At 44.8% G+C, this 13,571-nt stretch overlaps 1 protein-coding gene across 1 annotated transcript in view; it reads left to right on the top strand.

Moving 5' to 3' along the window:
- LOC308584738 (lipase member M-like) overlaps positions 1–6,965 on the top strand; it is a 37,381-nt gene extending 30,416 nt beyond the window's left edge. The window contains exons 9-10 of the mRNA XM_081189752.1: positions 6,068–6,133; positions 6,425–6,965. Of these exons, the coding sequence (XP_081045878.1) occupies positions 6,068–6,133; positions 6,425–6,520 (162 nt within the window). The 3' untranslated portion in view covers positions 6,521–6,965. The remainder of the gene's footprint in view (positions 1–6,067; positions 6,134–6,424) is intronic.
- The last annotated feature ends 6,606 nt before the right edge of the window (positions 6,966–13,571 follow it).

Below are 13,571 nucleotides of genomic sequence, written 5' to 3'. Positions count from 1 at the left end.
AGATTGTAAGCTCCGCGGAGATCCAACTTGGTGAAGATCTTCCCTTTCCGCACCGTCGCGAGCAGGTCGTCAATCTTGGGCATGGGAAAGGCCGCGGGCTTTGTCTTCGAGTTTATGAATCTAAAGTCTACGATCAGCCTTTTTTGGGGCGTGTCCTTCTTCTTCACGAAAAACACAGGACTGCCCCCTACAGCCTTTGATTCTCGGATGAATCCCCGCTGCAGGTTGAAATCTATGAACTCCCTGAGCTCCTGCAGCTCATCCTCGGACATGGAATACAGCTTTGCAGTCGGTAGCGTTGTCCCTGGCAAGAGGTCAATTGCGCAATCGTAGGGCCGGTGGGGTGGCAACTAGTCAGCCTCCTTTTCGCAGAAGACCTCCAAAAACCCCTTGTACTTGAGTGGTACTGCTTGCGCCATGCTGAGACTTAGCTGCTGCCCCTCCTCTTGGCCCTCCTCCTCCTGACCGGTCTGGATGCAATGCTGCGCGCAATAAGACGAGCCGAAGGTGAGCTGCCGCTGGTACCACGCCATGGTTGGGCTGTGCCTATCCAGCCAACTCATGCCTAACACTATAGGCGTGTCTGACAGGCGGGTGACGTTGAAACTGATGACTTCTCGGTGATTGCCAATCTGCATTACCATGGGTGGCGTCTGTTGTACCACCTGCCCACCCAGCAGCTTCCTGCCATCCACTGTGACGACGTTCAATGGCAGCGTGGCTGGTAGGAGCTCTATGCGATGCTGCTTGACGAAGTGCACCCCCACGAAGTCTGCGTTGCTCCCACTGTCAATTGTAATGGGGACTTCCAGGGTGCGTCCATTAGGTAGCTGTAGAGTTGCAGTGAGCTGCACCACTGGCTTGGGTGGCAGGGGGTCTGTATGCTGCAAAAGCGCTGGGGACTGCCCTACTGATTCGCCTGGCTGTGCCCCAGCATTTGTGCTTCCAGCCAGGCATTGCCGTTTCCCTGAAACTGCTCTTCATGTTGTGCTGCTGCAGTTACTGTTGCTAAGGCTGCAGTGTGCTTTTGGAGCCTCTGGGGACACTCTTTGGCCATGTGCATCACACTGTCACAGATGTAACACTTCCTGTTCCCTCTAGGAGGCTTTGTCTTGACTGCTCCGGACGCTGGGGCTCCGGCAGCAGACTGAGCCTTAGCACTCCCAAGTTCCATTGGTTCCTCCCCTTCCGGCAGCTGAGGTGAGGGACGCGTACGTCCTAGATCCCTGGGAAGGAAAGGAGGCGCTCTAGGCGGTGTGTGAAGCTGGCGACCCTCCTCATTGCGCCAAGGGCGTTCTTTGTGGCGCACTCCAATGGCGAGTGCCCGCTGCACAACTTCTGCTAGGGTTTGAGGTCTGTCCCCCCTTGCCAATTCATCTTTTACAGGGCCAGACAACCCCTCCCAAAACAAGTCTCTTACTGCCAGGGAGTCTTTCTCCCATCTCAGTACATTCAGCAAGGCGAAAAACCGAGCATGATACTGACGTACTGTAGCCTTGCCTTGCCTTAAACCATGCATCTCTTTGCATGCTACATCCACATCCATGGTAGATTGGAAGCAAGCGTCCATGGCCTTGATAAATTCATCGGAGTCCCTTCGAGCAGGACAATCTTCGCGCCACAGATTGCGCAGCCAAGCCCTCGCTTCCCCATGCAAGTGGGACACAATGAAACCCACTTTCTCCTCCTCATCCTTAAAGTCGTCGCGAAGCAAATGCAACGCATATTCGACGTCTGCTCGAAAACTGGGGTACTGCTTCAGGTTCCCATCGAAGTGGGCTACCAAGTTGCCTCCCCTTCTGCCCAGTCCTACTCCTGCAGCTCTGGACCCCGGGAACCCCACTTGGCATGCATGATCCCACCTGGCTTGCAGATCCTGGCATCGCTTTTCCGCCTCTTCCCCCTTCTTCTGGGAGACCACTACCGCAGTGGAGAGCTCGGAGACTGCGTTGCGTAGGGCTGCTATCTGCTCCTCCATACTCATGGCCGCCAAACTTCGTGAGCTTCGCAAAAAAAATTTTTGCGTTCTTGTCAGAGGGGACTTACTGTCAGGGCTGCCTCAGGTCCCAGCTCACAAAAGACCAACGCCAAGTTCTTCTTATATACAAGGATGTTTATTGCAGTTCATTATTGGTTCCACAACCGAGGTGCGCAGCCCCGCGTCTCTTCCTTAGACATTAGAAGTCCCCTCTGAATCGATCCCTCCCCTACACCAGTTTAATAAGCTAACGCTGCTCCACCTTTTTCTCTCTTTCCTTTTCCGCAGGGTCTTTCTGCCCGCCGGGGTTCCTCCCCTCCTGCTTTCTCCTGAAGCGGAGTCTCCAGACTGCTCCTGCCCCCTCCTGCGGGCTTTGGGACCTGGCTCCTCCTCCTCCGGGCTCCCTGTTCTTCCGCGCGCCTCCTCATTTGAACTTGGCGCGCACGCCCAACCTCTGACCTTCCTTTTGACAGTTATGCTACTCCCCTCACTGCCTTCCTCCCCTTCTGGGAGAACGTCTTGCTCTGATCCTTCCCCTTTCTCTGTCGCCGGAGCTGCTCCCTCTGACACACTGGAACCTCCCCCTCCCTCGCTGCGCTCTGGTGGGGAGGCTGGCCCTGATTCCCAGCGGCCGCTTTGGGGTCCCCTGCTGGGCCCCCGCTCCTGACACTTTCCCCCTGGGGCTCCCCTTGCCCTTACCACAGGCGCCCCCTTCTGGGAATCCTCTGATTTGCTGGAGAGACTCATGGAATCCCCTGCGTCATTGCTATCCTCTTCCTCACTATCCTGGGATTCCTCTCCATCGCTCTCCATTTCCTGCCTTCCCTGTGCCTCTGTCCCTGTACCCCTGACACACGTGTTGCATAATTATATAGTAGCTGATGAAAGTGATCATATTCTCTGCAGTTTATTACAAACTAGGTCTTCTTCAATGTGTATTAGAGATGTGGTTGCTATTGATGAACAGGAGCAGGTAAGCAAAAATCTTTTCTTCCATTTATCTTTTTCATTTCTTTTTTGGTGACATACTTTGGTCTTACATTTTAATAGCTTGCATTTAACAGAGTTACACATCCAGAAATTAAGGCTACTTGCACAAAATCTGCGGGCAAAGAACTGATGCAACCATGGGAGAATCACAAACTGAATAAATGTATACTTATATACAAGCCTTATACTGGTTCCTTGTAACTACACTTCTCCCAGTAATGGCTGAATCTGTTTAGGGCTTTAAAGATCAGCACGGACACTTTGAATTGTACTCAGAAATGTACTGGGAGTCAGGGTAGATTCTGTAGGACTGGTTTTATATGGTCGTGGTGGCTTTTCCTAATTACCAGTCTGGCTGCTGGATTCTGGATTAGTTATCATTTCTGAGTCATCTTCAAAAGTACCCCACGTAGAGCCATACCAGTAGTCCAAGCGGGAGATAAGCAGAGCATTTACCACTCTGGAGAGACAGTGCACAGCCAGGTTGTGTTTCAGCTGGTGTAGCAAACAGAACTGGTATACAGCAGCCCTGGACGCAGAGTTCTTACTGTTACCTGAGAGGTGCCAAAACCACCTCCATTGTGTTCCTGGCTGGAAGAAAATCACAGATCTTTTAAAAGAACTATTTTAAGAAAGGCTTCCAATCTTTGCTAAGGCGTTTGAAGCAACAGATATTGTTTTACACAGGTCAGCGATGTGGCTGTTTTGGGTAGTGGTGTGCTTAAACCAACAGACAACAGAGTCAGAAGAATTCCTAAGGAAACGGCACTTGAATCCCCAAGAATTCATGACTATTGTGAGTTGCTTGTTCAAATGCATTTGAAAACAACAGGCTATTGATAGAAAAAAATAATTTGTACATATTTCTTTTAAGTGATATTCCAAAGCATTTGCTTTTCACAGAAGGATTTCTAGGCCTGCCTGAGTTACCCCAAAGAGGCTTGATGGATTATAATGGATGAATTTAGCAGACCCCAAGGCCAAATGACAGTTTCTGTTTAATGCTTAAAACATTGTTTGCCGATAGCTCCTCCTGGTTGCTTCTGTTCATTACAGCCAGCAGGGGGGAGGAAGGCAGGATCCAGAACTTTTTCTCTTCTCCTCATCACCATTGTACCTAAAATCCCATGTAGCACATCTAGATTTAGAATAAAGGTCTCAATTTGCTGAGAATTTCTTTGTTCTTGCAGAATGAAATAATCCAATATTGGGGATACCCCAGTGAAGAGCATGAAATTCTGACAGAGGATGGCTACTACTTGCAAGCAAACAGAATTCCTTACGGAATGCACAGTTCTGGGAAGACAGGTAATTTTTATAGGAATGCACATAGCCCGGAGAAAACAAATATTTGCTTAAAATGCTCAGAATTAACTAGCTCAGTTAAATGAAGTTCACTAAATTAGTTCAAAAATCTTTGAACTACACCTGACAGTAGTTGCCATAATTGCTGGATGAACTGAATGCGAATTAACTTCATTTGGGGGTAATATTTTTCAAAAAATTCTAATTCATATTCAAGTCCATTCTCTTTTATGCTTTAGACTCTTTGGACTTTAAGGTTCGGAATGATTGAGGACAATAAGACATATCCTACTGTGTGTGTTTTGATGTGATCTTAAGTCTTCTTACCTATATTTTATATGGCAGCACAGCAGCTTATAACATCTGAAAGCTAAGTGAAATTGCCAAGGATAATTTGAATTGAACTCTGAACCAAATATTAACTAAACTACTTCATTTTGCGATTGGACAAACGTTTCTTTCTGGTAATGTTGAACTTTAACTAGAATTAGTTCATTTTCCAGAAAGACATTTGAAGCTCTTTTGTCTATGTCTCTGTGTGATGTTGAGTAAGAATGAAGTGCTTGGATTAAGCTTTTGTGGGTGCATAAATGGTGATTTAATTCAGAAAAGGGGTACCATCTTCTGCCCAATTTCTCCTATCTGAGCTCAGCTAACACCTTTGTCTTTCTCTACCTTATTTCTGAGCCATTCACAATGAGGTGGCATGGACTAAATGATTTATTTACGCCATTGAGTCAGGCCCTGCTCAAGACATTTCACTGCTTGATGAGAAGGCCAACAGCCCTCTCCAATCCATTCCACGTACAGAAGCCATTCAGATAAGCCAAGGGGCAACATCATTCATTTATCTTAGGATATAAGGGTTGGAAGCAGCAGGGCATGTAACATGGTAATTACAAATATTCATTATATTTGAAGTGAAGTGATCATTAATTTGAATTAGCACACTGCAATTTCTCATTACCTTACACAGTTTGGCTATTACTAGGATAGTAATAGTATTACTAGGATAGTGAACATTAAGGATTGATTTTTGAAATGATTTTATACAAGTTCCAATATCATTTTCTTATTCATTTGTGATGTATGCAAAATATTGGTAAAAACAGATTGTATTTTTTAAAAAACCAGATAAATATGAAAATGTTTCCAGATAAAACAATAATGTATTCTTACGAAACCACACACAAATTTGTGAAAACAATCTAGTAATCCATCATAGACTGCCTTGATTGGTTGTGCTCTTTATGTGTATAAAGAAATTCACGACAAAATAGTTAACTTATATTTTGATTGCTTGAAATTTATAGCAGGATCTTTGTTGACTATATAAACATACTGTAACATATTTGCCAATGCAAGTAGATAAATAGGTACCTCAGTGGCAGGAAGGTAAATGGCGTTTTCGTGCGCTCTGGCACTCGTCACAGTCCTCAGTGCATCAGTAGCAGTTTAGTCATCCTGGCCACATGACCCGGAAAACTGTCTGTGGACAAACGCCGGCTCCCTTGGCCTGAAAGCGAGATGAGTGCCGCAACCCCATAGTCACCTTTGACTGGACTTAACCATCCAGGGGTCCTTTACCTTTTCTACCTTTACCATACCACATTATTATTATTATTATTATTATTATTATTATTATTATTATTATTATTATTATTATTATTATTATGTAGGCATTGGGGACAGGGTTCTGACAATTCATATTGCCAATTTTTAATCTATGTGTACTTTATAAATATATCAGCATTAAAAATTTGAAAATTCAGTACTTTCTCCCTTCTTTTATAGGTTTTTAAATCAAAAGAACTGAAATATTTTGACTATGGCAGTAAGAACAAAGCTATATACAACACGGTAATTATAAGGGTTGTTGTGACTGGGATTTGTCATAGATTTCAATGTGTTAAAGCTGTATATTTATTTAGGATTAACTCATTGAACTTAATGGGTCACAAAAAAAGATGAAGAAAAGGTTTAGGAATAAACCCTGCACAAATTTATGACAGATGCGTTAATACATTAGGGAAGAAAAGTTGAAACGAATGCTCAAGGAACCATTTCCCCATAATTTTGATGACACTGCATATGAACCATCAGATTGGTTGATGAAACCCATTTTAATCATTCTGATATTTTCATCCACAGACCACTCCTCCAATCTATCAAATCGAAGACATGGTTGTGCCAACTGCTGTGTGGTATGGTGGACATGATATTATGTCAAATAGAAAGGACATTTAGCTGTTGCTTCCTCGAATCTCTAATTTGGTTTTCCATAAGTATATTCCTGAATGGCAGCATAGCGATTTTCCATGGGGTTTGGATGCTCCAAAGAAACTATTCCCTGATATATTTAAGCTGATGCTGAAGTACAAATAAAATGTTACAAAAGTCATATATGCTGCATATATTCCATTAGGACTTATGACAACCCATGTTGGAGGTGTCATTTTTGGCGATTTTCCTTAAAAATACCTTAGCTATCTATGTGTATTTGCGAAAAAAAGCTCAACAACTTTTCTGTCTGGATTTTCACTGTTGGAAATATGCCAGCCCTAATTCCATGTGACTGTAGATGCTGCAATACGTCTGTATTGTTAACTGAGTTTTGTTTTGTTAACTGAGTTTTGTTTCTATTACTTATTGCTTGCCATCAAATTAAATCTACCTGTTTGCACTGACACAATTGATGGCAGAATTGCTTGATCATGCATTGCAAAAGCACATTTCTCTCTGCAAAGGCCTCATCTTTTAGGCACAAAATAGATATTACCTGTTCTCATTTGATGGAGATCCTTGTAGATTAGAGGTCTTAACCTTTGAGCAGAGGGGGATCATAGGCCCTTTTGAGAATCTGATGGAAGAAATGACTCCCCCTTGCAGAATTCTTCTCACAAAGACAATTTTCTATGGCACAAGAAGGAAATAAGATAAGATTTTTACATGCATCCCACCGGCATCTGTTTGGCCACTGTCAGAACAGGATGATGAACTAAATGGGCCACTGTCAGGGACTTGGCAGATGAGGAGGAGTGGTGGGAACTGCCAGTGTAAGTGGCTTACAGAGAGGGAGAAGAGGAAAGGAGTATGAAACCAAGACCATGGTGATCTGAAACTGAACACACCCCAGAAGAAGAAAGGAGCTTGGAAATAATGGGTGATGAAGAACAGGAGTGAGATAGCAGGTGCTCCAGCCCTGAACAGAGACAGGGGTCAGATGTATTAGAAACCGTACAGCAGGCCAGTGGCATGGTGTCTCTGGAGAGTATACTAGAGCCCCCTCCTTCCCCCAGGCGTGGCCTTTGGGTCTCAAAGCAGAAAGCTAAACAGACACAAAGGGATTTCCTTAGAAGCCACCGTAGATGGCAGGAGGAGTCTGAGGACTATGAGGTAGAAGGAAGGAGCATCATTCTGAGCAACGCTGGTTTCATTGGTAAGTGAGAAAGGGAAGCTAGAGTTGGCACAGGAAAAAGTAACCAGGTCTGGTAGACAATACAAGGCTGACATTACACATCAGCGAAGGGTTTCAATTTCTGGAGCAGCAGGCACAGCAGGAGCAGCTGCTTTGCAAGTAAAACCAAAAGTTATGTCATCTGAAGACGTATTGGCTCAGGCACTTGGCAAAATTAATGAATCCTTGGAAAATTTAACCAAACAGGTAGTAGAGACGAATAAACAGGTGGCTGAGACAAACAAACAAGTAGCAGAAACAAATAAACAAGTGGCTGAGGCCTCAGCAAAAATTGATTTGAACACTACAAGCATTAATGAACTGGGAAAGAAGGTGAATTCTAATATACATTCCATCGAAAATTTATTAAAGGAATCGGCCACGACTCAGAAGATTGCAGAAGAAGCGAAGGACATTGCAATTGCCACCCAGGAGAAGATACCACCGGTATATAAGGAACTAGAGGACCACGACTTGGCATTGTCTATGGTTGAACTACAAGGAAAGGAGAGAAATTTAAGGATCAGAGCAGTACCTGAAAGTGAGAAGGACAATTTGGCAGACTTCCTTACAAAGGAATTTACAGATTTTTGGCAACAGGACCTGGGGGGGGGGGGGAGGAAGAATTCAAGATAGTAAGTGCATTTAGACTTGGAAGACAAAGAAAGAACAAGGTAAGAGACTGTTTGATTACTCTAAGAACAAAAGAAGAAAGAGATAAAATTTTGAACTTGCACTACCAAAGAACTTTGGAAATTGAAGAGTCGTTTGTGGAGATCTTTAAGGATATACCTAAACATATTCTGGATGCAAGGACCAATTATAGAGACCTGGTTGTTCTATTGAGAAAAAAACAGAATACTTTTCAGGGGGAATTCCCCCAAGGCCTATCTTTTAAATACAAAGGAAGGAAAATAAGAATAAGGACTGTGAATGATAAAGACAAGTTTTTGAAAGACCACAGTGAGGACTTACAGAAAGAAGTGGAATCTGGAGAGGTGCCAACTGCATCAGGAAAAGGAATCTTGGATATAGCAAACTTATCATTTGGACTCCTTGGCCCAGGGAAAGACACACCACCGACAGAAGAAGAACAACTACTAGGGGCAGTTGGAGGGAAAACTAAGTAACTTCACCATGTCTCTGCAACTTCTAAGTTGGAACTGTAATGGACTCAACAACCCTCAGAAGAGAAAAGGCGTCTTCCACATATTAAGAAAAGAGCAATTGGACTTGATTTGTTTACAGGAAACACATGTAATGAGGCTACACAGGAAAATAATTATTAACAAGAGATTGGGTCAAGAGCTTATTTCGTCGGACAAGGTTAAAAAGAGAGGAGTTGTGATATATGCAAAGGAGAAACTTTCACTGAAATTAATTTTTAAAGATGAACAAGGAAGATATTTGGCAATAGAAATTCAATTTCAAGGAGAGAAATTTTTGATCGTAGGCGTGTATGCACCGAACGAGGGGAAGTCTGAATTTTTTAAGAAGTAGCACACGACTTTACTGGACTATCTAGACTATAATTTGATTTTGATGGGAGACATGAACGGAGTAGTCTCGACAAATATGGATAAAGCACAGAGACAGGTAGTCACAAAAGATGGCAGACTACCAAAAACCTTTTTTGAGATGACAGATAATATGGACTTAGTGGATATCTGGAGAACAAAGAACCCTCTTAGAAGAGAAGGAACATTCTTTTCTGAAGCCAAGATGACATGGACTAGAATTGACCAAATTTGGGAAAGATAAAGAAAGTGGAAATATGTACGAAAACCTGCTCCGACCATAATGCTGTAAAGATGGAAATGAAACAAATATCAACTGGATCCTTTAGATGGAGGATGAATGACACCCTATTTAGAGATGAAGACGGGAACCAAAAGGCCCAAAAAACTTTGAGAGACTATTTTGAAATAAATATGAACACTGATGTGGAGAAAAGAGTAATCTGGGACGCAAGTAAAGCTGTTATGAGAGGGTTCTTGATACAACAAAACGCAATAAAGAAGAGAAGCCAAAATGAGAAGAAAGATAAAATTTTGGAGAAGATCCTTCTCACTATATAGAAGGATCTGGCAACTTCTGTTTCAGTGTATCTGAAGAAGTGTGCATGCACACGAAAGCTCATACCAAGAACTAACTTAGTTGGTCTTTAAGGTGCTACTGGAAGGAATTTTTTTATTTTAAAAATCATATTGTTAGGAAAGCACTGTTTAATGTCTGGATAAGATATAAGGATCTATTAGAAAATAAACCCCCAAGGTGGTTGTCACCGATGGAAGTGAAAGCTTTGAAAAGGCTCAATATGGAGGCCAAATGGCCGAAATATTGGGAAATTTTGGAACAAGAAGGAGATAAATTGAAATTACAGAGTTTCGAGAAATTAAAAAACCAAGTGAGAGATTGGCTTCATTACTATCAGATAATGGAGACACATAATTTGGATAAGAAAATTGGCTTCCAGGTGGAAAAGTCAAAATTAGAAACAGAACTGTTAGAACCCAAAATTAAGAATTTGTCAAGAATGTATAACTTGCTGTTGAAATGGAATACTCAGGATGAAACGGTAAAATCTGCGATGATTAAATAGGCACAAGATGTTGGACATAATATTATGTTCGCTGACTGGGAACAGCTGTGGACCACCGGTATGAAATTTACGGCATGCAATGCCCTAAGGGAGATGTCAGGGAACTGCCATCGCAGTCAGGAGTGGAGGAAGGGCTCCCGAGCGATGCCGGAGAAGGTCCCAGCAGGAAAGGAGGGGACTCAGTGACTGGGGAAGGAAATCAGCGTTACACCAGGAGGAAGAGGAAAACATAAGAGCAGATGCTCTCTCCCGGAAGCCGGAGTACATGGAAGGAGAGGGACCACCAGAAGTCAGGCATGTGATCCCCGAGGACCGATGGGTGTGTGGGGGAGTGTTGGTCGGGGAACGAGAACTAGCCGAACTTACGAGAGACGACGAGTTCGCTCAAAACAAAATCAGAGAACTCAGAGAAGCAGGGGAAAACCATGGGGGTTTTGAGGCGAAGGAAGGCGTGCTGTATTACAAGGGAGCATTGTATGTACCTGGGGAGAACTTGAGGGGTAGGGTTCTCAAACAACTCCACGACAATCCGACGGCGGGGCATTTTGGTCAACACAAAACCATGTTGCTAGTCACCAGGCAGTTCTGGTGGCCTAGAGTGAGGGAAGATGTACGGGAATAAGTATGGGGGTGCGACCGCTGCCAGCGGGCAAAGGGGGAGAGGGCTGCACATGCAGGGTTACTGGAACCCTTACCCACGCCGGAAAGACCATGGGAGGGGGTGTCCATAGATTTCATGACCGATTTACCCAAGTCAAGGGGGAAAACGGCAGTCATGGTGGTAGTCAATCTACTGACAAAAATGTGCCATTTCATAGCCTGCTCACATGCGGTGACGGCGGAGGAAACAGCCAGGTTGTTTGTGGATCACATATTCCGGCTGCATGGCGCCCCCTTGAGGGTTTTATCTGACCGCGGGAAACAATTTACTTCCCGGTTCTGGAGGAAGCTCATGAGCCTGCTGCAAGTCGAGGTGAGCTTCTCCACGACGAGACACCCAGAGACCAACGGGCAAGCGGAAAGAGCGAACAGTATACTCCAACAGTACCTACGCTGCTACGTCAGCGAGAGGCAGAACGACTGGGTGGAGAAACTAGCGCTGGCCGGATTTGCGTACAACAACACTGAACATGTGTCCACGGGAATGAGCCCGTTCATGGCTAATTATAGGTGTCACCCCAGGGCATTCCCAGGGAGAGGGGAGGAAGGGTGGAGCGTACCAGCGGCAGAGCAGTTTGTGGAAGAAATGGAGGCCCTACACCAGCAACTTAAGATGAACTTGGAACGGGCCAAGGAAACTTACAAGAGGCAGGCAGACAAGCACTGCAGGGAAGGGGAAACCATACAGGTTGGGGATCGGGTGTGGTTGTCAACCCAAGGGTTACCTTTCAGGGAGGGTGCAAGAAGTTAAGGCCAAGGCGACTAGGACTTTTTGAGGTAACCCAGCAGGTGAACCCCGTGGCATTTAAGCTCAAGTTGCCGACCAGCATGAAACTACACCCAGTGTTCCATAGGTCTCTCCTCTCACCATACAGGGAGGGGCGGGAATTTCCAGGGCGAGAGGGAGAAGTTCCCATACACCCACAGGTGGAGGAGAGGGAACTTAGCAGTCAAGCCACGGAAATACTTGACTCAAGATGGCGAGGGCGCCAGGTGGAGTACCTGGTGGCCTGGGAGGGCGAACCCGAGTCAGAAAACACGTGGGTTCCCGCAGAGGCCATCAGGGATGAGTATCTTAGGGAGGAGTTTCACAGCAGGTTCCCAAGGAAACCCAAACCACTAGCGAGATTCTGGGAGGAGCATTTTGGAGTCACAGAAGATGAAGAAGATTTTGTGGGGTTTTCGGGCTCTGAAGGGGATGGAGGAGAGGTGTCAGCTGGAGAGGAATCGGACTGGGAAGGTTACCCCGCGGGAGGAGACAGGAGGAGGTGGGAAGTAGAGTTTGAATCATCATAGGATGGGGGCAGTTCCTTCAGGGGATTCCCCGCATCGTCGGCCGAGGAAAGGGACGAGATTGGATCAAAGGAGCGGGCCAGAGGTGGAGGGGGTCCTGGGGGGGAGGTGGATGTCAGGGAACTGCCATCGCAGTCAGGAGTGGAGGAAGGGCTCCCGAGCGATGCCGGAGAAGGTCCCAGCAGGAAAGGAGGGGACTCAGTGACTGGGGAAGGAAATCAGCGTTACACCAGGGAGAAAGGCGGGCGGAGGCGAGCTTCGGAGGGATGGCTCCAGGACTCTTCGCCAGAGACCAGTGGGGAGAGCATTGGTCCTCCACTGCCCACACCCACCCTGCGCAGAAGACTTCTGCGCAGGGAGGCTAGGCGGAGACTATCCTTCAAGGAACTTTTATGTTGGAAGAAGTTCAGGAAACGCCCACTGACGGATTCTGCCAGTGACTGAGACAGACGCAGAATCAGGACTGTCCAGCCAGGGAATGGTTTTTCCAGGCAACCTCGCCGAGAGTGGTGGCAACTTACGTGCAAGCAACCCCTAATTCCCATTACAGGAGAATATTATGAAAATGATATATAGGTGGTACATGACCCCAGTCAAGCTTGCAAAAATTTATCATTTGCCCGATAACAAATGTTGGAAATGTAAAGAAACTGAAGGTACATTCTTTCACCTTTGGTGGACGTGCCCAAAAATTAAGGCTTTCTGGGAAATGATATATAATGAACTGAAAAAGGTATTTAAATATACCTTCCTGAAGAAACCAGAGGCCTTTCTCCTGGGCATGGTCGGCCAATTGGTGCCAAAGAAAGACAGAACATTTTTTATGTATGCAACAACGGCAGCAAGAATACTTATTGCAAAGTACTGGAAGACACAAGATCTATCCACCCTGGAAGAATGGCAGATGAAGGTGATAGACTACATGGGACTGGCAGAAATGACTGGCAGAATCCGAAACCAGGGAAGAGAGACGGCGGAAGAAGATTGGAAGAAATTTAAGGACTATCTTGGGAAATATTATAAAATTAGTGAATGTTAGATTGATGTTGGACTGAATAAGTGGTTACCAGCTGTAATGATTAAGATAATTGGGGGAAAAATAAGAAAGAAAGGTGTAAAATTAAGTGAAAATTAAGGGTGAGGATTTGCTGAATGAATAATTTGAATTGGAATACAAAAAGGGGAGGTATAAGGAGGTCTGAGAAATAAGTTAAAAGAAAACAAGTAAATTAAATTATATGTGTTTTTAATTTTTGTATTTTTGTATTTTGTCTTTTTTGTATAAA

The sequence above is a fragment of the Podarcis bocagei genome (genome assembly GCF_964188305.1).
Source record: "Podarcis bocagei genome assembly, chromosome: 4".
Taxonomy (NCBI): Eukaryota; Metazoa; Chordata; class Lepidosauria; order Squamata; family Lacertidae; genus Podarcis; species Podarcis bocagei.
Note: the sequence above shows the minus strand (reverse complement) of the source record. Positions and strands in the feature narration are given on the sequence as shown.